This window comes from Dicentrarchus labrax, unplaced genomic scaffold, assembly GCF_905237075.1.
Source record: "Dicentrarchus labrax unplaced genomic scaffold, dlabrax2021, whole genome shotgun sequence".
NCBI lineage: Eukaryota > Metazoa > Chordata > Actinopteri > Moronidae > Dicentrarchus > Dicentrarchus labrax.
Window position 1 is genome coordinate 9102836 of NW_026136706.1, and position 27511 is coordinate 9130346.

General features: G+C 39.4%; 1 protein-coding gene across 1 annotated transcript; it reads right to left on the reverse strand.

Annotated features, from left to right (window-relative positions):
- Positions 1 to 1442: 1442 nt before the first annotated feature.
- Positions 1443 to 27157, reverse strand: wnt10a (wingless-type MMTV integration site family, member 10a). Its single transcript, XM_051404569.1, has 4 exons — positions 26269 to 27157; positions 24327 to 24592; positions 17540 to 17913; positions 1443 to 4203 (listed from the first exon to the last, which is right to left on the reverse strand). Exons 1-4 carry the CDS (start codon positions 26328 to 26330, stop codon positions 3649 to 3651), a joined length of 1257 nt encoding a protein of 418 aa, XP_051260529.1. The 5' UTR covers positions 26331 to 27157; the 3' UTR covers positions 1443 to 3648.
- Positions 27158 to 27511: the final 354 nt, after the last annotated feature.

A 27511-nucleotide genomic window follows, 5' to 3' on the forward strand; every position in this document is an offset into this window, starting at 1 on the left:
AAGTCCATGAGTGAGTCATGGGGTCATGGCTAGCTCAGACATGTCTGTAATAACAGCAGGACGGAGAAGTGTCAACGCCATATAAGTTTTTAAACAGCAAAGATTACAACTAGAAAATGAAAAAAATACTTTAGATGAGAGCGTTCGTGAGTTTTAAGTAAGTACCCGCGGTATCACGCATGCTTGTACTGTTTTCATGGGAGCAGTAGTTTTTTTTTTTTTTCTGTGCCAACAAAGTAACACACATGAACACTTGCGCAGTGCCTGACTACTGCTGGAGGTGGCGAGAGGAGTCCAAGGTCATCATCACTAACTGTATCTAACTAGCTCATGTCTCATTCATTCAAATTGCACCCAAAACGGAAAAAAAGTTACTTTCAGGCCCTTCATCTACCTCAGTTCTCGTTGAAAAGCCGAAAAAAAATCTATTTTGACCCTGGTTTGATCTTCACCTTACCTCTTTTTGGTCATAGCCTGTTCTCCTTCTAACCCTTCTTGCTTTGTTTATCACTGCAAACTGTTGTACAGGTGGAACTGGAAATTTTGGCTGCTCTTTCTCTGTCATTCTTGTGCAACAAGCTCGGTAGCTTTAGCAATATATCTGCCTCGTCTTGTGGAAGACTCCGGTCATGCATAATTACAGGCCTGCAACAGCCACATACATTTCTTTTCTTTTTTTCAGAACATTTAGAAATAATATTTCTGTTGGGATAAAGAGAATTTCAACAAATATAGCAAAAAAGGGGAATACTTTAACTACTTGACTTAAAATCATGAAGATTTCATTTTCAAACAACTGTTGTAATGGATGGCAATTCATCTTAGAATATGTTAAGTAAACACCAGGGACACATTTATTTTTTCAGAAAGACTGATGAATGAAAGATTGCATTGAGTTTCAGAAGCTAGTGGAAGACAGGCTAGCCTAGACTTTGGCTCTCTTCTTGAGACTAAGTCAGGATATTTCAAACTTGGCTGCTTCAAATTTGACCGTTCTTTTTCTATCTGTCTCTTGTGAGTCTGCTAACTTAATGAAAGTGCAGAACTAAATCTCTTGAGTGGGCCCTTCAAAAGGGATCAGAAAGAGCAAGACAGTGAATGTTCATAGACCAGGCTCATGCTTTACCTTTATTTAATGCCTGTTAGAGATTTGGTTATGTCTGTTTTGGTTTTTATGACAACTTTGTGGGATTCCTTTGTGACTAAATGTTCAGCTAATAAATGTGGAATCTGCAATGGCTGTGAGGAAGCTGTCATTCCTCTATAAAACACAAAATAAAGTAAGAATAATAATGATTGTAATATGTGTGTACCCATAAGATGGAAACTAATGACCTATGAAGTAACTGTACCACAAATATACTAGCAAAAAGTAACTGAGGGATTCATCATCATTAGTAAGCTGACGGCAGCTGACCCGTGACAAAATAAACATAAAACTGTTCTCTTACAAATACACTGCATTCATGTATTTTTTTTATTCATCACATTAAAGCCCCTACTTTATGGCCATATTACGGCCTTTCTTTATTGTCTTACAAATATTAAGTTATCCACAAAAATAAAATAACTTAGATAATAACCATATTAAAACATAAAAATACATACATACATACATTACATTTTTGACATGAAAAAAAATGCATATTGCTGATATCTCCCAGAGTTTTCCTGGACAGTTCTGTATGTGCAAACTACTTATCAGAATCAAAATAATCTGGACACTACACTGGACACATAATTCCAGATTGTTTCCTCTGCTTTCAACACAGAATTAATAAATTACACTGTCTGATAAGGAGCATCGCTCATACAAGTTTCTTGAGACCAAATATGATCTTCAAAATGTGCATAGGCAGAAATTCATATCAACTTTGTTACTCACATACTCTGAAGTTGACAGATTATCCCTATTTGCACACATCGAAGAAGTGTGAAAAAGGTGAGTGTAGATATATCACAAGAAGCATACAGTGTCGTACACAGTACATTGCATCACAAAACAGGAGGATTGATGATGGCTTGGGATGTTTATAGTGTGAGGAACGTAAGCCTGTTCATGTGCGCTCAGCTTCCTGAGGCACTCTTAATGTATTGATGGTATTTGTGCAGCATCATTCAGTTTTATTTACAATGCTGTTCAGATCATGCTGAAGATGAAAATTAAAATGAAGGTCTACTGTGCACTGTACTCTGACAGTCCTCTTATATTACATACCACACACAACACATGGAACATTTTGGACAACATAACTCCGAACAATGTCCGGTGTTTTAGGGAAGCTGTAATATATATTTCAAAACAGCTGTACAAGCTTTTGTCACAATGGTTTTCAAACAGCATTTTCACATAGATTCACAGAATTACACCGTATAGGGCAAGTGTTACTCTATTGGAAGCTGCTTTGTGTGGATATTATTTAAAGACCCTCTGTTAGAGGAAAGGAAAGAGTTTCAGTTGTAAGGGTCTGATATGAGGAATGCCAGGAAGACGCACCAACAATCAGACTTTCAGTTAGGTCCTTTGATTTACTTCTGCTTCAGCCTTTCTGATTCATCACTGCTGTGACGACTTCCTTTGCAGTAGCCATCATTATATTATAAAAGTTTGCCCCTTTATTGCAGTCTTCTGAATTAAATAGTCCAGTCTGTTTTAGGACTCGATTTTGGAGTCTTTTGTTTTTAATTTTTTACCAAAAATGTGTGAATGTATTTATTGATGGGTGTCATTGCTGTCAACAAGGTTACACATGATGCATACAACATAGTAATATTGACTCATACATCTACAGAGTGTCAGTTGAGCTGGACAATCCTCTGATGTATTTTTAGCTGTAACATGATACTTCCTATAAACATTGGAACTTCTGAACTGCCCTTGAACAAGGCACTAAATCCTTAAGTGCTCCAGGTGTGTTGTGCTGTGTCAGATAGCGATATAGCGTGCACTGTGAATCCTGATGTGTGAAAAGATCTGTATTTGTCCCTCTATGTTGTAAATAGGAGATATGGCAAATACTGTGTAACATGACTGTGTTTATGCTGTAAGTCATCATATATGTGATGGAGGGACTACTGTATAATGTACGATCTTTTAAAAAACAAAACAAAACAGATGTCTTCCCCCATTTTTTTAAGTTTCATGGGATGCAGACATCAGCTTTTCTGCCTTTTGCTGGTGCTATGAAGCAATATTATTTTCTTTCTGCATGCAATCTACTGCTTATGCTCAACATCCTCTTTGCTCACCTGAATCTCATGCAGCTGTACGTCAGTCAACATATGCTGATGAAACAACAATAGTCTGCCAAAACCCAAATTTCATATTTGGAGTATTCAGATATTTATCTGATATAACTATGTTCCTTTGTCTCAAGAGGAAAGCAATAATCATCCAAGCTTTCTGAGTTGTGGCAGCTTTAGACATATGCCACATGTGGTCACACTTTACCAAAATGCATATCTATCTCTTGGCTCAACTGCTTTACACTTTTGTCTTTTCTCTCCTGGAAAACAGCAGTCCACCGCAAAAAGGTATGGGGCACATATATTACAGTCATATTCCCCTTTCAAATTGATAGTCTTGATTTTAAAAAGTGTCTTTTTCTTAGTTTTCTTTATGTGTATAGTCTTTTAGTGTGTGTTTCTTCATTTACAGACACTGACCCACTCTGTTATCCTGCACTCTTCGCACACCACATAGCAGCACCAGTGAAACTTGCAATTGCAGCGTTCACTCCGCGTCTGCTGCAGGATGTTGTGGCCTCTCCCGCAGCACAGGCTCTCACAGTTGTCCATTCCAGGGCTGGTCTTGTTGCAGATCCGGCCCTGCGTGCCCGCTGAGTCCGAGCCCAGGTCCCGCTCGCAGAAATCTGGCGACTTTTCAAAGTAGACCAGTTCGTTGATGCTTGGCCGTCGCCGATGTGTGTGGTGATGGTGATTGTGGTGGTTGTTCTGATGATGGTGATGATGGTGGTGGTGGTTGTGATGGTTATGGTGGTTGTGGTGGTTGTTGTGGTGGGAGTGGTCGAGCTGTCCAGTGTTTCGGTTGTGAGCCTTGATAAGTGTGGCGATGTGGAAGCGCTCTTTGAGGATCGAGCCCACGACCCGGAACTCTGGGGTGACCTGCCAGCAGGTCTTCAGCTGGCAGCTCCCGGACGTCCCGTGGCACTTGCATTTCCTTCTCATGTGGTCGAGCACCACCTGCAAAACACACAGATGGAGACAGACAAAAAGAGAGAGTGGGATGGAGGGAGGAAGTGGGGTGGGGGGGAAAGGGGGTGAGAAGGATTAATGACTTTCAGGATTACTGGTTACATTTGAAGTTTAATACAGTCACAGGCTGTTACAGACATATTTTTCATTTATTTGTTCTTCTAAGCGAACACCATTCCTCTGTACAGTGAATGACACTTAATGCCCTGAAGGAATATTGGTCCCGCATTTAAAAATCCAGGTGGTCTGAGCCTGTTGTCAAACATACTGATATCAAATAACACAGATGGATGCAGGCATTACACAAACAGTAGTCATTATTCATATTTTGGTATCAAGTAATGATTCCAAGCATGACACACATGTAGTGGCACATTAGGCATACTGTACATATTTTCACTAATGGTTTAATGCTGGCCAGTGGAACCACATGAATACTAACAGCCAATGTTCATAGGCTCACTGTAAGCCCTGACATAGCAAAGTAATATTTATACCTTATATAGGGTCTTTAAGGTCTGAAAGACCGTTTCTGATGTCCGTAGTGCATTCATAAAAACGCATAAACACAAAACGCCCCATCAACACTGCAAGACCTACTCACTCAGCAGCAGCACACACATACACACACACCAAGTACACCCAACCCTGTCCATCTTAGTCATGCATGTATTTATGTATGTGTGTGTGTGTGTGTGTGTGTGTGTGTGTGTGTGTGTGTGTGTGTGAATTGTGTTTATCAATCATCACCTGATCTAAACTTTAAGATCCAATTACCAACAGGAACACCAGGCCACCCAGATACTGACAGATGCTGCTGCTGTTACTGCCCCTATCAACACACACACGCACATACACACACATGCTGGACATTTGCACAGTTAAACACATTCCACACATGTGCTAGTAATAATACTAATCTCCAGACGCACACACACACACAATATGTCTGTCACCCACATCCTCTGTTTCATCCATGCAGAATGGGACCGAATGGCAAACTACAGGTATGACGGAGATAAGTATAGGAGTTTATTAAAACATGGAAAGTCTATGTATGTTTGTGTGTGTGAGTATGTGCATCATATGTTCATGCTGGAATGATCCTGTAACCTCTCCTTGCTTTACTTTTTTAAAGAAATGACTGTCATTCAATTGTTTCCAAACAGCAGTAGTGACAGAAGGATAAGGGGAAAAAAGAGAGATAATCTCTATAGAATGAGTGAGACAATCCAGTTATCCACTTCTTGAAAGTCAAGGTCAATTTGGACTGATGCCAAAAATCAGATACTTCACATTTCCTGGTTCCTAGTTTGCTTGCATTTTTCTCAGAGGGAGCTAGAACCATTTGTTGAATACAGTAGAGGGTTTGGTTTGCACGCTGTAAAGCTCAATTTCATGCAGCACAGTGGGTTGCCCAACGGAGCAAACCATGCAGAGTGAAGAAGGGGAAAAAAACTTGTTCACTTGTTCTGGGGCATGAATGAGCAGAGAGGTGGATGAAGAGTGATAAATGGAGCTACTTGACTCATCTGTTTGGAATGAAAAAGTGAAAAAGAGCAGCAAAAGAAAACACCACCGGGCCAAAGTTAATAGTGATCACACAGTCTAAAAAAAGTAACAAAATAAAATATAAATATCAGGTGACTGTTACAAAACCTGTGGAGCAGAGAAGGTTATGATGCATCCATGTAGAGCTGCAAATAACCTTGAAAGAAATACTGTTTTAGTTAAACTTAAAGGCAATGTAAATGTGTTCATAGAGTTAGGGAGAGATTATGTAAATATTGGTTTCTTTCTTATTTAGACAAATGTATACAATCTTTGAAAATGTGCTTGCTAAGATAAGTTTATGTTACTATCACTCATCAAACCCGCCAGTAAGAAAGATAATTTACGAAAATTAAATGTTAGGGATATTTATGCTTGCATTATGACAATTATGTAAAAGAATGCAAAATATTTTCAGTCCTTGCATCACATGTGTTGTGATAACAGAAAGTGAGTAAGAAGCATGGATTTTGGATAAACATGGTTCTGCTGTTGAGAGCACCCCAAAGAAGTTGAAAGAAGCTGTGATCAGTGGTGAGGAGCTAGAAGCTGTAAGACTTCATAGTAAACAACATTATAATAGCTCAACAGCACTTGCACTGAGTTCAGATTGCAGAGTTTGGTTCAGTTTTTACATTGGGGCAGAGGCAACCCCAGAATCACAAACGTGCTGGCCTTAAACACACAGCAAAGTCTGTAATCATAAAACTCTCCAACCCACTTAAATCTTAAAGACACAAAATGACCTAGGAGTCATAATTGCATCCACATTGCTACTGTTTGAAGGTACATTCACAGCAGGACAGGGGCTTCAAATGACAGAAAAAACAACAAAAACAGAAGTGTTATTTTTACTGGTGTTTAGTCATATTTATTCCAGGGAAAAAATAAAAAGCCAAAATTCTTCTGGGAGGTTATGAACCACAGCAGCATGTCTCAAACTTTTTTATGTGTATCAGAGTGGAGCACTTTACATAAGATTTCCCTGAGGCAGGAACAACATATGGAGATGATCCCACTAAAACTGTCATGCCCTACAAAACCATTGCTTTCCAGTAGTACAGCGTGTCTGGCTTCCATAATGTTCAAAAAATGCAATTGACCATTCGTGAGAACCCTCCCCCGAACAGTAATTGTCCAATAATAGCTTAGCAACCTTAACTAGGCATGGCAGGCCTGTCAAGCTTAGGATTTCTCCACATGCTGTAGCAGTAAGACCGAAACTCGCCATTTAAAGAGTTTAGAAGGAGGTGTCTTTGTTTAGCCTTTCCAAAAGAGAAGAGAAAAAGTGTAAGGAACAGATTCAACAACTTGTTTGTCAGCTCTAATTTAAGATTCAAATGTTCTTGTGTCTTGTTCACTATCTTAACTAGCCTAGAGTAGTGTTAGGCTACGTCAAAGGCCAAGGAGCTCATCATTCACTAACCACATTTTGGGGGGCTACAGGTTATGCTAATATAGCACCATTCACAACCAGCTAATCTACTGTATAATATATAGTATGGCTATATGTTATCTAATATTATACACCAACCTTAACAGCTCTATCCTTATTGGATTTGGGGGTTTGCACTCTTGCAACCTCAGCCAACATGATACCGAACACAGTGTTAAACTTAGTCTTCATCCTAAAAGACTTTAAAAGTCAAACGTACAATTTCAAAATACAAACAGGTATTTAAGCTAAACCGCTTTATGTTAGAACGAAGTCCAGTCTGATCTTATAGTTTTCCTGATCATACAGTATTATGCTAGGACTCAGCTCTACACTGTAATAAGCATGATATCCTATATAGCCATCAAGTGCATATTTATAAACCTTTTATAAGATTCTCATTTTAAAACTCCACTTGAAACATTAAAAATGTAGCAAGAGATAGCAATGTCAACCAAGTTATAGAGCTAATGTTAAACTGCCAGTGACTGCAAAATTCAAAGTCATGCAGCTAATGATACTTTTGTCTACTTTAATTTTAAATCAGTGACCCATTGTTTCAAATAGAACGCTACTAAAAAGTTGGTAAATTTGCCACCATTATCATTGTAAACTGTAAGTGTCGTGCAAGAACAGAATGTTTGGTTCTCGTAGCAGTAACTAAGGAGTGTGGGGCTTAGCAAAACTAAGATTTGGCCCTTGGTTTTAAATGTAAGGCCTTATGTGTCACTGTAAATGACAATACTACAGTCAGACACAGCCAATTCGGTTTACAACTTGTTGCTACTCAGCTAGAGATATGCCACACACATTTGAAAATTGACATATATGCCAGTTCAACATCTGAATAACATTTGTCGGCTCTGTGTAAGAGTGAATTTATCCATTAAACACACAAGGTATGCTACAGTACACACCCTGTGCTCTCACTCGGCAGAGCTTAAAAGAGGTTTGCAGGCTCCTAAAACCTCCACAAAAGAACATGATGAGTAGTACTTTGTGTGTGGGGGAAATGTCAAATATTCCTTTGACGTGTAGTTGAAAGGAAGAAAAGATAAAATCCAGACCCTTAACTGGTAACAGGAAATTGGGAATCTGTCTGCTCTTGCTATATTAGAAGGGGTCTGTCAGTATGACATGTGAAGTGCTGATCCATCTGACAAAAAGAGCTGGGGGAAACACTTACTGAGTACCAAACACTGGCTCTAGATATCAATCAAAAATCCTACACACTGGTCCTTTAACTTAATTTAATGGAAATGCTACATTACATTTTGAATTTTGATTTGTTTTAAAAGTGTCAAACAGCAAACAGTTCAAATGCATGAAATTATATTTAATACAATGAACAGGTAACGAATCTGAGCTCAGATCATTCACTTGTTGATTTTCGCAATGCAGTATAAATTTCGGGCTAGAAGATGAGAGTCATAAAAAATAAGTGTCTAGTCTTAATTGGTCCAACATAATGGACTCTCAAACATTTTGATAGTAACTTTCCAGATCCAGAGCACTCTAAGATCCAGAATGATTAATTGATGATCAGATGAAAGGTTAGGATTTTCTTTCTGTTCATTCTCATCTGTACCTCGGGGTATGGCTGTGTGTAACAAGAGACAAGAGAGAGACAACAGCAAAAAATGTCTGTCTCTTTGTCTGTGTTTACGCTATCTAACGTGACTACTGTGGAAAGAAGGAAGAAGACTGATGCGGTGATGATTTATTGTTGCCTTGTTGTAGATCTTGAGAATTAACCCTGAGGACATGCAGGAGACGCTGGGTGGTGGAGCTAAAGGGCGGTGTACAGTAAATGCAGAGGAGAGGGTAGGAGAGAGGAAAGAGGAGAGGAAAAGTGGGATGACAGGAGGGGGAGATGATCTTTGGATTATCTCTTTGCTGTCCCTACACCGCTTGATGCACAAAGGCAGTTTGTGTGTCTGTGAGGGTGTGTGTGGGTGGTGTTACAAATCACCTGTCTGTCTAGCCGATACTCTATCTAGGCTCAGTCATCATGCTCATCAATCCGGCTGCTATTAGCCGTATAGATTAGATTGTAATCATCAAACCTATCTAACCTGCCATCAGCTGTGATTGTTTTGGCAATGTGAGCCAGGAAATATACAAATATTGTACGTCTCACACAACTTGAGCCACTCTATACAAGCTATAAAAAGCTTGCTTGAAAAGAACACTTTGCATAACACACTTACTGTCAGCTAGCAGTGATGCATGTTAATGTGTCCAGAGACTCAGTAATGGCCTGAAGTCTGTGTTTGAGAGAAGTAAAATAGGTTAAACGAGGAAAAGCGCTGATGTTTTATAGATGAAACGAGTGACAATGATACAGTATATGTCCCATTGCATTCTTCAAGTCTGCAAGTCCTTGCAGTGTAAGTTAGGCATGAGTTAAGTTAAAAACATCTCTTTGAAAATATGTGTTAAGGATATAAAGATGTAAACCTGATAATATATACGATTCTATTGCACACACATTGGCTTACATTGCACATACACTTGAGGGACGTAATTGCTTCAAAGTCAATGGTGGACCACAGTTAGAAACAAACATCTGGCAAGTTTTAATTGGCTTAGAGAGTAAGACAGAGGCGTCTATAAAACAACCCCAGACAGAGATCAAATACAACATGTTGGTGGCAGATTAGGACTGCAGGCTACATAATACAGTAGACCGAGTAAAAGCACAGCATACCATAGCAGACCAGAGCAGACTACCGTGTAACGAGGAAATGTGGATGGAGTAAACCAAAAGGCAGGAAACAAGAGCAGAGAAAGAAAGGGTGACGACATATGACCCGCTTCCTCAGCCAGAATAGAACTGCAAAAGTTGCAGTTACGTATGTGCATGTACATACGTGTACTCACATTTTATCTTGTTTTTTGTTCTGTTAGGGTTAGAGGTTACACATGACCTGATCAAGGCGGCGGTTTACAGGTTGTTATTTCAGTAATTAAACACAATTTTTTAGTTTTTGTAAATGACATAATGTGTCAATCATTTTTTTGCAGGTGTTTAACACATTCACTATAGCAATCGTCAATAATTATAGTGATAACAAACTTAATGAGGCAATTTTTCAAGTGCCTGCTGCAGCCCTGCCATAATGAAAACTGTGATCCATGACCGAAGTATGCCAAAGGTAAAGTGTTACCACACTCCTTTTTGCCTAATGTTATACCTGAATTTGTCATCCTGACCGAATATCAGGATTTGGCTGAGTCAACACTGACTCAATGGTAATGAAGGAGTTGGTGATGACTTACAGCATAGCTTTTCTTGTAGAGGGAAAGTCCTGTGGCATGACATACACAACCCCACCAATCTCAAATGGAGGGAAGCAACAGCCAATGTGCAATTGAGCAATCCACTGTCTGTCTGTGCTTGTAACAACATTCATGAGAAATCTCACACTATAAATAGTATGTTATTTAGAGTAAAATTCTCGTGGTCTTAATGTTCATCCACATTAATAATGAACACTTTTTGCAATATGAGACTTATATTATATTACAGCAAATGTTCACCATCAGGAGGTACACTCACTGACACCTAGCTCATGTGTCAGTGAGTATAATTTATGTTCATGTATAATTTATGCCTTAAAGTACTCCCTGTTTTGTTTGGTGCATTAAATTCAATTGCTGGCCAATCCCTGTGTCATCAACACTAACCACGTTTGGGAAAATCCTAATCTAATGTCTATGTGTCCCACAAGCGACCCTTCGTGCTGATAAACAGCAGACTAGTCTGCATGCTGCCTTGAGTTTTTCAGTTCAAAGAAAATCTACTAAAGGACCTTTAAAGCCAAGCAGAAAGCCAAGGCGATATCAAAGCACACAAACAAATCCCACAGCAGCACATTAAGCCCAGACATCACTTTAAACAAATCAAACGCCTTGCTTCAAAAGAACAGTTAAGCGTATGCAGACAAAAACACAGGCGCACATGCAAACACAATGACATGCAATTATTGAGCAAATGCGTATCTGCAATATACAATGAGAACTACTTTAGAACAAGTGTGTGTTTGTGTGTGTATAGTATTTACTCACTGTTAATTGCACAAAATGTCCACAGCTCTTATTTAGAGACTCTAATAAAATGTTATTGCCAGCATAAGCACTTCCACCTGCTGAGCTTATACCATGATGTTTATATTTACGTGTATGTGTGAGAGAAAGCATTGTAAGGATGGTGTGGTCATGAGTCTATGTGTGTGTACAGCTTTGCAAGTGTGTGTGCATGTGTTGGTGTGTGTACAGTATGTGGTGGGTCAGATCAAATGCTCTGCCTCTGTACTGTCAGGACTCTGGAATGCTTTGCAGACCACTGATGATATGAAATGGCCTCTGAGGAGCACAGGACTAACCCTGCACTAATGTTGCTATTTTTGATCAAACACACTTTGCTTTTCGTGTGGGTTCTGAGTCAATGAATTAACGTGAATGGGCTCTCCAGAGCAGTTTGTCATCGCTCAAGGGTTAAATTAGGCATAAAAGGATCCTAGGAGTCCCGCTATTGCTGGTTTGGATCAAGCTAGGGGGGGTGCTGCTCTAGAATCATTATGGTTTAAATTACTTTTACAATATGTTCAGTGTGCTGGTGAAGCAATGATGTGCCTTAACATGAACAAAATAGGTCTGAAAACATCAGCTTTACAAGTATTTATGGTTTTCCATGGCATCCTAGTTCTCACATTTCTCAGGTATGAATGGAAGGTATGAGGTTTTTTCACTTTTGACTTTTTGGCTAGGGCAATTGAACATTCATAAGCCAGTCCATAACATGATAGAGTGAAGATTTGGCCACACATTGCACTTTGCATCACAACATTACTGCGCTCAAATTTCTATTTGTGCTATTTTATAACCTTGTTGGTTAATATCAAAGTAAAATTGTATATATTAACAATGAAAAAAAATAGCCTTGGTAGCATTTTCTTAAAGATAGTACAGAATAAAACTGTTGAATGCCTGTGACGTGACCTGAGCAGATGTGCATTGCAGATCTCAGTCATCAAGAGAAATAAACAAATATATTTTCCAAATTCTAGGACTGTATTTTAGTAGAGCAACGTCATGGTAGGAGGTGTGTGTGTATCAGTCGGCAAAAACTTTGTTTACATTTTCAAATGAGTATCGTTGTGCGGTAATGTATTAATTTCCCTCTGTCCTCCTGATGTAACAACACAGGTTTCTACAGCTCTGTATGTTGCAGCATCTTTGCTAAACAAGTGATCCAATCAGATCTGAAAGAATAGATTTAATCCCTCTCGTGACGACAGTATACTCTGTCAACATAGTCCATTTCACTCAGAAATACACTGCATTACAAAAACACTCTAACCACCCTTTCACTTTTACTTTAAACTAGCCAAACTGCACTGTACTGTTGGATTATTACTGGCACACTTACTCCTGCACCTCCTCTTCCACTTATGCACTGTCAAGATCACAACGAGTCAACAAAATACCAAAGACACAAGTACCACCTTGAACATAACTCTTGAAAATAATTTGAGAGTCAGGGCAAATGTCTCAAATGTTCAAAATAAGTTTCCAGTACTGAACAAGAGATTGGCAACATCACATATTTAAAAAGAATTGGAAAAGAGGTTGAAATGTATAGTTTCCTTCCTGAAAAGGGGGATATCATCTCTCCTTACTCCCCTGAAGTCATGCACTGATGGTAAATTGTAATTACTAATAGACGCTTGCCAGTTACATGGAAGACTGTTGCATAGCCAGCACTGTCACCACCTGCCTAATGAACAGGCAGGATTGAACAGAACCTCGGCATGGCTTTAAACTCTGCAACATGAACGCAGGAAAGCGTGCCAAGCATTTGTTTTTAGGTGTGCTCTCTAAACGATTGAGAGGAACACAAAAAAAAACTTGGCCAAGAAATTTACTACCTTGGTGAAGTATTTCCATGTCATAAAGAGCCACTTTAAACATGTTGTTAGGCTTTTAAAACCACTCTTATTAACTACTGCACAGTAGTTTGTTTTGGTTCACAACACTGAATTGTGCATAATGCAATTGTGCATAATGCAGAATTCTGACATCTTGGCTTAGTTATTTTTAGAAAAATTTAATTGTTCAACATCTTTGTAAAGCAACTTTCACAGTCACAGATATTAGCTCAGATTTGATCTGTTTCTTGGAGAGGATTTATCTAACAATGTAAATGCTTGAAATGTAGTTTTTTTAATTATTCTAATTAACATTTTGTTGTGTAAACAGCAGCTGGTAAAGCCTGAACTTTACAGAATTAGAGATATGCTGACATCATATGTAAATAAAGCACCTCATCGGATTAATTTCTTCTGCCGCCTTTGTGTACGGTATTATTTGTGTAATCAGTCCTGCTGGAGAGAAGTTGGAGGAGGCAGAGCAGGAGAAGGGTAAGAGGGGAGGGAAGGAAGGGCGAATCTCTTTCTACTTTCCGCCCCAGTGTTTGAAGTCTAAAATCTTTTGCAGGGTTTTAAACATCTGTTTCCAAACTGCCAGCAGCCACTAATTAGGGCTAAAAACAAGACGGGACGTCGTGAGAACCCTGGGGTGGGCATGAGGCGACATGCACACCCCGCTAAAAAACCACCGCATTCCTCTGTTTAAAGACTACTTCTCTGAAAGGGGGGAGTGGGGCAGGGGTTGCAGGGGAGAAGCAGGGCGGAGGGAGGTGAGGTGGTGGTAGGTGGGAGGAAAGAGATACGGGAGGGGTAGGCATTATTTTGAGGCCCCACCTGTCAGTGTTTTCTGTTTGATTCTAAGGGCTGTGTGTGTGTGTGTGTGTGTGTGTGTGTGTGTGTGTGTGTGTGTGTGTGTGTGTGTTTCAAAGTCTTAGAGGGGTTTTGTTGCGGCTTTCTATACCATTTGAAGTCATCAAGGTGCATAGTATTTTACAGTATAACAGCTCAGCAATGACTCATACTCAAGTTTGTTCTCTGTCCCTCCCTTCAATAAATACTCTGTTTCTTTTTCTCTTTCTGTCTGTTTCTCTTTCTCTCTCTTCGTGAGCACTGATCTCGTCAGCAACACCCCTCGAAGTATCTCCATGTAAACAATTGGTATTGTACTGAAAGCTCACACAGTCCCCTAATTTTATACTTCTGTTCAAATTTTCAACAGTGAGTTATAACCAGATCTATCAGATAAGTGAGTAGCTTTGAACCCTACCAAGGTCACCAGGGGTCATCAAACTCGTGTCAAAGTACAAGAGGTAAGGTCAGGATGTCATTTAGAATCTTTCCAGAAACGAGGTATGATCTCTTTGATGTTGATGACTTTGAGCCAAAGTTTCTCTTGATGCTTCAGCGTGCTTGGCTGGAGATTTGCAGCCTGGCATACTGAAAACAAAATTTATTGTTAGGAATCTGAGAGCCAATATTTAGCCTGTTCTAAATATCCTTCTGGAAAGATCAAACTGTAAATTAAAATAAAGCTGAGTGATGATGGTTGTAGTTTGTTTTCTTTGAGCTACTGTTGCTCTTCTCAAAGTTTAAAGGGTGTTATTATATATTCTGACTTTCTCTTCAGGGCACTTCACCTGCCAAATGGTGAAACTGGAGTGGTTTCTAATGTATACAATCTATAGAAGTATATCATTTATTTTCATTATTTATTTTACTACATAAAGTAATATCCATGGCATTATTTACTTTTTAATTGACTTTGTGCCTTTAAAATTTCTCCCATAACACATAACCTGATGAACCTTTTCAGCTTTTGTTTCCGGCCACATCTACAGGTAAAGTGTCCACATCTTTTCTTCACATCCCCCTGCGTATTGTATTTATTTTCTTCTTTCTTAATCTTTAAGCTTATGTTTACACACGTTTACTCTTCCTGTTACTACTTTATATAACCCATTATTAAGCATTTTTACATATTACATATTTACTTCACACCTATTCATAAGAGAAGCGGATTAGAGTCTTACTCAAGGGCATTTTGGCCGGATGCCCCGCAGCAAAAGGACAAACTAACAATGGAAGACAAAAAAACAGATAGAACCTGGAGTGTTTTGGATGTGTTGTTGTGACAGCATACAATGCAGTCACACAACATTGTATAGCGTCACACATGTCGCTCTGCCACCATCCAAAGTTTCAATTATTGGGAAGCATGTGGTGAAAACATGAAAACAGACATGAAACATATGAGACCAAAGTCTGGCCCTGCCTGTTCCTAAAGTTCATAAATAGACAATAAGATAAGAACCCAAAAGACAAATTATTCTCTTTCCTTAGCCCATGAACCCATAACTACTTATGTCATATCAGCCCCCACCCAAAGTTTAATAGTCCACAGCACTGATTGGAATTTATGTCACCAGTTCTACATTTGACTATTTCTATCGTTACGGCTACTGTAACAGCTGTTGTTGAGTTCGGCTGACGTGCTTCACATTTGTGTTTTGTCTGCATAATCAAGGAAACCAGAAGTAAACTGATGGAAAGATACAGGCCCAAATTACTTAGGAGGAAACAGCGAACAATGAGCAATTTACGGTCGCTTCTTGTCTCTGTTCCATCACAGTGCTTGATATCGTTAAAGCCTTATCACTGTCATTTACATCTTTCTCTCCCATTGCCCAAGGCAGAAACTTCTGTGGAAGCGCCAAAAGAAGTTCGTAATTATGTCAAGATTTTAATTTAATACAACTGCTCCAATAGTTAATTATTAAGGTAACATATGATTTAGATTTAATTAATAGACACTGAAATATGTATTTGGCCATTTTATGTAGTCTAAAATATCCCACAATTTAACAATTATGCTGATGATTATTATTATTATGTTATTGCATAATGACAAAATGAATCATATAAAATGTCATTCTACCAACATGAGAAACAGTCCACTTCTCAGCTGGAAAGATACATACAACTATAGATGAAGTTTCCTGGTATTGACCACCATCACTCTACTGGAACATCATGACTGATTACAGTAATTGACAGAACACGGCGAGCACACGACCGCCATCATAACAGAACAAAGTTCAAACTGGCAACTTCCACCATCTGTCAAACACAGAGTGACTGATCTGTAAATGTTTTAAGTCCCGAGAGTTGGAGAAATTACTACAGTTACCCGGAAGAATCAACAAAATGGGGGCACAGTACAGCTCATTAAAGTGATGTCAACAAAGCCAAGCTATACAAATTTGTTGACCTAACTCAGCTACTGAAAAAGCTCATTATAATCTCTTGCACCCATATCAATCTTATTCTTATGCATATAAAAACTAAAATACACCAACCAGTGAAGCAGCCTCAAACCCTGTCTCTACTACATTAATAAGGTTGTTTTTGATTCCCCTTTAGGAAAAACTAGGTCTGCCACAAAAGGTGTTGTGGCAGAACCTCTACAGTAGTTACTGTGTGTTTGGACAACCGTTTTTCATATATTTTTAATTTTGAATTAGAATGCTTTTAAAAGACAGATTCCCTTCGTTTTTGTGTACCTGCCCAGGGACTGCTGATAGAAATCTGGAACAATACATCTCTTCTTGTGGGAGATTAATGTTTTTGTTGCAAGACTTGAACTGTAGAATAACCATTACTGAAATTGCAACTTAGGCAAAACCTGTACAAACACACACACACACACACACACACACACACGCACAGTCTCCGCCAGCAGAAATAAACAGCAATGTAACAATAATAGGCCACTGTTGACCTAGCCAATAAAATCACATTGTTATGCACTGTAGCGTTATCATTGGCCCGTAGCCCACGACACACCTACTCTTCACCTGTTTTATTGTGTATTTTGTTTTATTATATAAATTATGTGACAGATAGTGTAATATCTACATTAATACCAGAGGGACATAATGTATCTAACTGTGTTTTGGTTCCTAGATACATAGAGCATAACAGAGTAAGTATCTTAATTTAACTAGGTCCGTTTCAAATGAAAGCAACAACTGCACTGATATGTGATATTAACACAGTATTGTTTTTTGCACAAACTGGCTTCACAAGTCAAGTTAATTTCAACTTAAAGGGGCACTCCAGTGACTATACATAGTTGTAAGTGGCAGATCCATCCTAAAGCCACTGAGCAAGTCATACAACTGTGTTCATAGTTCTGTTCTGAGTAATGCTCCTTGTGGCAAGTAAACAGAACTCGATGATTGAAATAGGTGAGAAAAACAATAAACTGCAGGATTTGGGCTTTGACTGTGTCCAATATGAATGGATAAATTGTATCAAAATCTTGCTTTCAGAGAAAATGTTGCAACTCTGTCTGTTGCTCACACACACACACATCCTGTCACTTCCAATCCCCTCCCCCACTCACCTGTCTCCCAACTCTATTATTATGCAGCCTCATACGGGCATGGATGTCCTTGTAGGTTTCGCGGGCATCCAAGAAGTCCCTCGAGAACTTCTCGCCGAATTCCACATCGGGGCTGCAGCCGCCCCACTCCCAGGAGTCCTGGGGTCCCGGCAGATCGGCGGGAAAGTGCTCCATGACGCCGTGTACCATACCCTTCCCCCGGTGGATTGCCTCCAGTTGCAAACGGTGCAGTTTGATGCGAAAGGCCTCCTCGTCCCCACGCCGCTTCTCGTCACAGCTGCATGCCTTCAGTTTCCCCATGGAGCAGGCATTGGCTACTGCGTGCACCACACCTGCTGCTGCGATGGCATATGCAAAGGCACTTTCTCTGAAACCTGTGTTGTGAAAGCACAGGATAGTGTTGTTGTTATATAGCCTAATGTGGAAGTAGAACGTTGTAAGTGTCACAATCAGGAAACAGAGTTTGGGAAAGAAAACATAGTTTCATAGCTTAGTCCAAGACATGTTTTCAGATAAAATGGCAGTTACCAAGAGGAAGATGGAATTTAGGAGTGTCAATCACTGTGCTTTGCTGCAGTATGACACGAAAACCTTACGAAAGTTGACATAAGGGCTGTTTCAATATTCAGGAATGTGCCTTCTTTTAGGAAGCCGCTGTAGAGGCATTTACAAGTGCTATAAAATTGAGTTTATTATTTTCAATAACCTGCAGGCAGAACATACCAGTGTAGCATTTGTCATGAACTTGTCAAGGGAAGTGAGAGGATTACCAGGTAGATGGAAGATGACATTTCCAAGATAACAATCCAAATTAAGATTACTCTGACTAAGCTGCTGTTTACAAGTGCTTTTTAACTGAAATTGCATCAGAAATAGCAGCAAAACTATTTAATTGCCCACATTAAAGTGCCGTTGTAAAACTGCTGGATACAGATTTAAGTTGTCAAGTAATTTTCAGCTAAATTTAAAAAAATAAAAAATATTTAACAGCTAAATGAGGAAGAAAAATAAATATTTTAACCTCTCTGTTAGTACTCATATAATATTTATCATAATGCTTAGTGAGTTTGCATTTTGCATGCTTTGTTTCACACACAATCAGTAACGTAAAAGAGCTTCCTCTATTTTGATAAAGATACACACACAGGTTTAGTCACACTTTTATATACACACATGCCAATACTCATATAATGAGGGGAAACATCTGGGACAATAGAAATTAAGTGTTCCAAACACTTGCGTACTTCGTCTCTGTGGGCCAGCTGAACATGAACAGACCCCCACCACTCCCATCAGAGGACTCACACACTCAGTCAGTCGATTAAGGGATCCTAGTACCATTTAGTATCTTAACAATACAATATAATGAATGTTCTTCTTCTGGCCCATAGCAAACCATCAAGTTTCAGTTTTGGCCCTTCAAGGGAAAAAGTTTGGGCGCCCCTGTGCTAGATCCTGAATTTGTGCTGCAGCAATGTATTAAACATGTTCTCTTGAGCTTTTCAGTTAAATCCCTCAGTCAATCTTTCTCTATTCTTTCCCCATTCTTTAAAGTCTTCAAACCTTTACTGAGATCTTTCATCCAGCCTGTAGCCATTACCTTTGCTATTCTGGGGTGACTGGCACTTGACTTACCTCTCCGGCTGACTGAGTGGCATCAGATGGCTGGAGATTGATCCCTTTATCTCTTTTTGTCATATTATATTTTGCAATGAAAGTTCAGGACCAAACTATGTGTTACTTAAGTGCATGTTTTTAGGTTAGAGAGGCTGATTATGCCATACCACAGCTTTTGCCTTGTAATCATTTCAAATTGGCTCAGACGGACTACTGCATGTAGAGGAGGTGGTTAAATGACTGTGTGCATGTAATCTCTCTATACAATGTGTGACTGCTTCTGCCTTTACAGCTAAACACATCCCTTTCTCCTCGACAGTGAGTCTAACTTGCATGCGGCACATGTAATGAGTATAAGTCTACCACAACTGATCTGTAATTCAGGAGACTAATGTTACAGTACTCTCATCTTACACACACACGCACTGGAAATATAAACACACATACACATTCACCCTGTCTATGTTGATATATTTCTGTGACAAAAAAATCCATGTCCAATTGTGGAATCCGTGAATATTGAGGGATGAAGTGAGACAGCAGCACTTGCACTCGTACCCTCTGCAGTGTTTGTTGTTAGATCTCAGCTTACTGCCTGTGAGCATGGTGCCCTCAGGTTCAATAAAAGCAGCCCCACTGGCAGTCACTTACTGGTGTAGAAAACAGTGAAGATTATAATGGAAACTTGTAAAGAAAACATGAAAAGAAACCACTTAGGAGTTTATAGCACACTGCTTGAAGGGGAAATGATTCAGGCTGCTTGTTGGAGTCAAATAAAAAGCTATTAACTGGAACTGCCTCTTTTAGCACTGTTTGATGTTACTTCCTTATTTATATATTTAAGTAAACTTGATATTATTGTTTTTGTGAGATATGATGTAAAGTTTGATACATGCTGTCATGCTGGACTTCTTGCATATTTGACACTGGACACAAGAAAAGTTGAATGCACCGAAACCCCAATGAGTAAATAAGAAACGGTCTGATGTTCTCCCTTGGAACTGAACTGCACATTTGCCAGTAATAGTAACACTAATGTGACTGTAACACTATAACAACACACATAACAAATAACAAAGTTGTATCCCTTCATGGTCCATCAGACCATCACAGTTCTATTTAAGGAGACAACTCCAGCACTCTTGCCAAGATGAAAGCATGCAGATAAACAGAAGCATATTGTCACATTGTAAGGTTCAGTTCCTTGCGTTGCTTTTGTTTTGACAAAATAAACCTCTCAGGGCAATACTAATAGAACTCATTAATACAATTCTCTCATTTAAATTCAACTCAGTAAGGTGGTTTATATCTGGAAAAGTTATCTTTCTTATCTAAAGAAACCAGTGTTTTCATGATCTGTACCACTGTTAGGCAGCCCCCTGCAGGTCTGTTTAAATGCTGGGGTGTTTTAACACAGGGGTGTTTTTGCAGAATGCACCGAATTCTCTGTGCCCACTATACAGCAGCTCCAACGGCACGTTTCACCGATATGGATGAAAATAGGTACACACGTAGATCATGGCCAGATATACAAAAAAGCCTCTTACTGGCATCAGGAAATTACATGTTTAATGCTGCATTCACATGGATTCAGGCAGGCGGTAGACGGCAGACAGACAGCACCTTCCTCACAGCACAGAAAAATGATTATTAAAATGTTTATTATTATTAAATACCGTCGCAGAGAATGGCAAAAAGTTGAATTATTTTAACTTTGGACAGCAATGCAGTCTACTTTTACCGTTGCCGGTATTTTACCATAAGTTTACCGTCCTACTCTCATCCAATAACATGACATCCGGTTTACCGTCAGTCTGATTCCATGTGAATGCAGCATTATACTTTCAGGTACTACTCCTAGCAGATAGATCAGATCCAGCGGAAATTTGGTCAGAATACCCTTAAAAAGTTGATGAGGAAATGTTATGAAACTTGAGAATTTGTTGAATGCTGTTGCTGTGGCAACACGGCTAATGTTGATGTTTCGATTGGGCGACTTGATATGCTCCAATACTAATGAAACTCGGCACACATGTCACAAGGCAATACATTTTACCAATGATATTGGTCATGCACATGGGTGTGGAAGAATGGCTCCATAGTGCCCCCTTGAACATTTCAATTTAGCAGGCTTCACTCCACCTGATGAATGCCAATATTCATTCTCATTTTAGCTCTGTTTTGATTCCGGAGGTAAATATCTGGCTCTTTAGCAGCCATGCTCCACTTCGTGTTTGCCAGCTAATCACTTAACTTTGTGTGCTGTTTGGTCTTGCTGTTTTGGCTGTTGGGTTTATCAAACCTTTATTTGCTGAAAACAGCTTGACTCTGCATCTGGAAACATGAGAGCAGGAAGACTGAACCAAAACAGTAAAGTTGCTTGGTTGTAAATCCAAACAATTAACTTAAAGACTCTAAAACGGTCTGTGAAACTGAGAGGAGTGTAATAATATGTAGGTTTGTGACTATAAGTGTCCTCTTTAAGTGGTCATTTGATCCGTCGTTCTTATTAAATGTTTTTTTTTTATAGCAGCTTTAATGTGCAACATCAGATTAAGGGCAGTTGTGAATTTGGTTTTATAACAGCCTTCACTAACTCACAATCTAACCCCCCCCCTTGACCCACACAAGGTGGGGAAAGTGAGAGAGATGGCACTTAAGCACATCCTCATATGTAGAAAGCCTGTTTTAGCTCTTGCCCTGCTCTGAGCCAGGCTTTGCGACGCATGTCCCCGGAAGACTGGGAACAAATCAATCTAACAAATAATTCACCGGCTGCGGCACGCCCGGCTGAACTGATGGCAGAGGAAGTGACAAAATGAATTAAAGATTCAAAGGAAACTGTCACTTTGTGTTACAGAAACCGACTAAACAGGTTTATGCTTTTGCCGCCGAGAGTTGGGAAAGTGCTGAGAGCAAATTCACAAGCACTTGCACTGGCAAGGAAAGTAAAAGCATTAGGAGCAGCCCAGCAAGGGAGGACACAGACACAGTGACAGAGAGAGAGAGAGAGAGAGAGAGAGAGGGAGAAAGAACGACAGAAAGAGAGGGAGATTCTCCTATTTCTGTCTATCCATGTCTTGCCTGGCATCCTCTTTATCCTAGTTTTTAATGCAAGTTAAACGGGAATGAACATGGGCCCATAAAAATCCATCAGCAGAGAGAGAACGTGGCAGAGCCAGAGACGATCTGAGCAGCATCGGATGTAGTAAAATTAGACACCAAAACAAATATTGAGCTGCAGAGCCCCTGCTACACAACTCACAAACTTTGTAGAACGTCAGTAGATTGAAGGGTATCTAAGACAGGTTAAGTTCCATTGAACAAAGGTCTTTTATTTGCATTAGTTTTACTAGAAAGATTTTGTGTCATAGTGTAAATGTTGCTTCACAGGCTTTTAAAAACAAATAAACTTGCTGTTATACAATATTAATTATAAAGCAACAATACCAGTTTGGTAAATTAACCTTGGGCAAGACTAGGTCATTTATTTTTTTAGGGGCAGTTACACTGAAAACCTGTGTTAATCTCCACAATTCTATCTAATCCATGTCTGTAAATCTCTCAATGAAAGCACTGCCCTTTTGCAGTAGCTGCACGCAATAATGGCTGCAGCATGTTAACTTGTATCAATTTTTAAGCTTCTGTGGAGCAGAACGTATCAACATGTAACAGATGAATCATTCAATTTAAAGAGGTTGTTTATGTCAGTGGTTCGGAGTTTCTGCACCCGGGGCTAACCAGGGATGCCAGACAACCAGTAACTGCCTCTACTAATAATGACAAACAGCCTTTGAGTCAGTGAGGAGTGAAAGTAAGACCAGAGGTGTGTAAGCATAGTGTAGTTAAGAGTTTTTTAAGTACCACACAAGTGACAGGATATAAAGTCCTCAATGAGGGCAACAAAACCAAAGTTTCATGATTGTATTGCACACAGATTAAGGACTACATAAATTATGGCAACACCCCTCCAGGAAAGATCTGTCACATTTAATCAGTTTTTTATGATGGGGAATTCCATCAACAATTCAGTGCCACGGTCTAAAAGGATTCTTAAAGAAAACGCCTTGCACTTTTTTATAAATTAGAATCTCAAAACTTAAATCAACAGATAGATGTTGTCATGCCAAAGCACTAGACTACAATATATTAATACACAATGCAACAAGCATCCTTGGAGCAATATGATGCTCTTCATCCAAACGAGGTCCCTTCAGTAGAAATGAATTTGCTTACATTGTAGAGCCTTGATTGTCATTCCAAACACTAGATGCAACATTTTGAATAGAAATCTATTAATTATTCAGCTTGAGCACTAAGTTCTTCTTCTTTTGGTGAAGTTGAAAGCAAAATCAACTCAAGAAGACTGAAACTACCAACCACATTCTGCGCTGTTCATCCATCCAGGAACTCTAGCTAATAAGAAATTGATGCCTTTTCCAGTCAATAACCTGGGATGAGTCCATCTGAAGGCTTCCCAACACGAAAGATCCTCTTTCATCCTTTGTGGCAGACTTGCAAAGCTCGAAGCACTACAAAGCGTCAGAGAAAACTGATCTGCATGAAGTTTGGTAATCTTGAGGTGACTAACTGCTTTTGAAGTTACCTGCTCTTTTGTACAGACTTTTGAGGAGGTACAGGAAAGTGGTTAGAAACTAGATATCGGTCTGCTAGTCACTAGAGATAGTCTAACCATTTGGAGAACTGAGATAACATACAACAATTGTATCTATGGGGTAAAATGATCCCTACTGAGTCTTTTGACTGTGTATGGAGAATAATATTATACCAGTGCTTGCTTAGGACGTGTATCTTAGTGGCAACTAATCTTTCTAAGCCTATCCTTTAAAGATGTTCTATCAAAGTGTGTTTGAGGATTAAACCACAGCCTGTTTGAAGACCAAACTTTTGAACTGGATGCCTGTACTCCATTGTTTTCCTTCAGCAAGCCAGTGGTAACATCTTACCTCTGCTGCCTACACCTCATTGCCCTAATGGTGTCTTCTAAGCTTTCTCTAATTGGCTTTTTGTATTTTGTGACATTTAAAATCTACATTTTTAAATAGAAGAAAGGCAAAATGGTAAAAAAAAAAAAAAAAGACAGACAGATGGGAATTCAATTGAAATTGTATAGTAGTGCCATTTTTGCATTGTGGCCATACAAACTGACCTCTTTTAAAGACTATGCTGTCGTAGGGTATTTTGTTTCTAGTCTCCAGGCTGGAGCAGTTCCAGCGGTGCCCTCTGAACTGGTGCTGGCACTCGTGGATGGCAATCTGGATTCCCTGGATTGCTGAAGCCGTCACATCTGGGTTACGCATGCACACCTCCAGCTGGCGCCGCGTCAAACCCGGCAGTGTCAGACACACCGTGTTGGCATTCAGGATCGGGTCGATGTTGGGGAGCTTCAGGCCCAAGATTTCATTGGAGTCTACCCTGCATGGAGCACACAGGTCAGGTTATTGACAAGACAATGTACAACTATTTTCTCGCTGTTCTATTCACTTTTGTTTCTAAGAAAAGTCTACTTGGCACATGTAAGCTTCCTGTTTATATCTGTTGGGTGTCACACCAACGCCCAGTTCCCACAGTACCAAACAGAGGCCATGACTTGATGGTCCTCAGTGTAGTTGATTCTGGCAAACCCATGATCAGGCAAAATTTTCACCAATATGAAAAAAGAGCTTCATACTGATTTAAATGGATGCGCAAAACCCTGGGACAAATAGTACTTGCATTTAGAGTTAATTTAGACCAAATTGTCTCCTGATCTTCACTTTGATGGTGACTTAACTGTGTAAGACAATGGTTATGCATTCAAACAGGTGAGTTGAAGTGGGGGATGAGAGGACAGCATCTACTTTGTTGGCATGAATCCAGTATTTCTATTACACGATTAAGATACACAGCAGGGGAAAAACAACTTCCTCATACTGTTATATCACCTAAGGAAATCAGTAAGCATGCAAATTCAGAGGTTATTTAGCTGTAAAGTGTGTCTCTGTGCTTGACTGTCTGCTGCTTCTGCTGCCAATCAATCATTTGAACAACAGTAATTCAGCTGACAGCATTCAAAACTCTTTTCTACTTCACAGAGAAACAGTAACAGCAATAACAAGGAAAACATAGGCTGCCCTGATGATGGCTTGAGAGCTGCAAAGTGCCCAGCTTTTTCTTTTCATTATCATTACAAGTAAAACACAGGTTGTGAGTCTCACTGTTTGTATGACTGAGACACACAAGTCAGGAGCAGTATGGCTGTGGCAGCACACACACACACACACACACACACACACACACACACAGTTTACACACATGCTCAAGCACACCCAGACATGCACACACAAATACCAGGTGTAGGGAGGAGTGTACAGTAACACACACAGAGACACTCACGCGGCTGCAGGATCTTTGAATACTATTTCTTTCCATAGTTTCATCTACACGTGTAACTTCTGAACATCCCTCTTCTGCAAGGCTCTTCATCAAAGACTTAAAAGTTCACAAACAACCTTTTGCTCTTTCTTTTTAAAAAAAGCATATAGTAGCTTTGGACTGTAATTACAATCAAATATACATACAACTTGCCCCCATAAAATGTTGTTCATTTTTTACGGTGGTGACATACTTTCTAGGTGACATTGCATGTTGAACTGTGTAATTCTGTAATTCCAGTTAGGCTTCTGTTACTACCTGTTGTGTTTCCTGCAGTGAGAGTAGACCTGTTTCAACAACTATCTTTCCAAAGGGCAACTTTTAATTGATTGGCAACATTGTTTGGGAATGCATGCAAAGGAGATAATATATAGTGAACCTGTAAAGACGTAGACTAATGCTTCATGTTTTTTACAATTTACTTTATGTTTTTTTTTATATTTTAGCCTTAAGCACGACCAAAATGTGCATGAATGAAATCTGACTTTTATATTGTTAAAGTAGATCAGATTTGACACAGTATTCACTTGATAACTAATCATTTAGACTAGGATAAAATATATATTTAAAAATAAAGTTCTTGAACACAGTTTTGCAAAATGAAGATCCAGAGAACCTACACTGTTAGAACTTTCCTTTAGTTTAAAATCAGACATTACTTATTAAACTCAACTCACCTTTTATCCAAGAGACAGATAACCACCAAGACGCATGTTACTCTGAGGATTGAGTGTTCCATTTTGTGCCTTGTAATTATGCAAAAAAAAAAAAAAAAAAAGAAAAGAAAAAGAAAGAAAAGAGTTTTAAAAATAGAGAGGCAAGAAATTTAAAGTCTCATATTCCGCCTTAAAGTTCGGGAAGGACAAAACAGAAGAGTGGGGGTTCAGGTGAAGTCCGGCTAAACTCTGGCGCTGGACTTGACAGGTCCGACGTCCCCGAGTCCAGATGTGCCAGCCAGCGGCGGGATACTCATTCAAAAAAAAAAAAAAAAAAAGTTTCATCAACCCCTCAACTTACTGAATGGAGGAGGCTGCTACAAGTTTTGAGGAAACGCAAGTGTTGTCTTTCTCACACACATCCGTACACATCCCGGTTATCTCCGTCAAGGTCTTTTGCATTTGTAGCCTATAACATCCGAGAGAGACGGCTGAACCGAGATAGGCGTCCTAACTGAAGTCTGCTTGACTAGTGATGTTTCGGTGCGCACCGATAGTCCTCTAAACTACTGCACTTAGCGCTTCGCCAGCCCACTTTTTTGCGTCAGCCGGGGAGTAGGAGAGCGCCGAGGGAGGTCAAGTGCCTCGTTATAGCAGGATAGAGATCCTTTCAGATAAGGAAAGCAGAAACACTTAGCCTGCGCCCCCCTGTGAGGGACAACATTTATTCACTGGAGTCGCGATGCTGAGGATGATGAGGTGGACTGTAGAGAGTGTATTGCAAAAGTAGAGAAGAGTTTTGTGTTGATTTTTAGCGATTGCATGTTTAGTTAAGAAGCTGATGATGATGATAGGAGTGATAATGATAATGAAGAGTATGTGCTGTAAGAACAAGACAGTCTTTGTATAATTATATGAATCGCGGATTTGTTGATTAGATGAGGATTAGATAATGAAGATGAAAGACCATTAGATTGACTCATTCTCAAAAAAGACCATGATGTTCAACTACTGTGTGTGTGTGTGTGTGTGTGTGTGTGTGTTTGCATCGGTGTACATCTACACACTTTTTTTGCTTCCTGCAGTGGCATAAAATTGCGAACAATTTAGTTTAGGACTTGAATTAAAACCCCTACCTGTGTGACTTGAATTAAATGTTTCACTTTTATAAAGTTTGGAGGATTCTAAAGAGACATATAGAAGCTGAAATATTTTAGGCTCTTAGTTCCTATGTATGAAGCTTCATATGCCATGCCTGGTAACC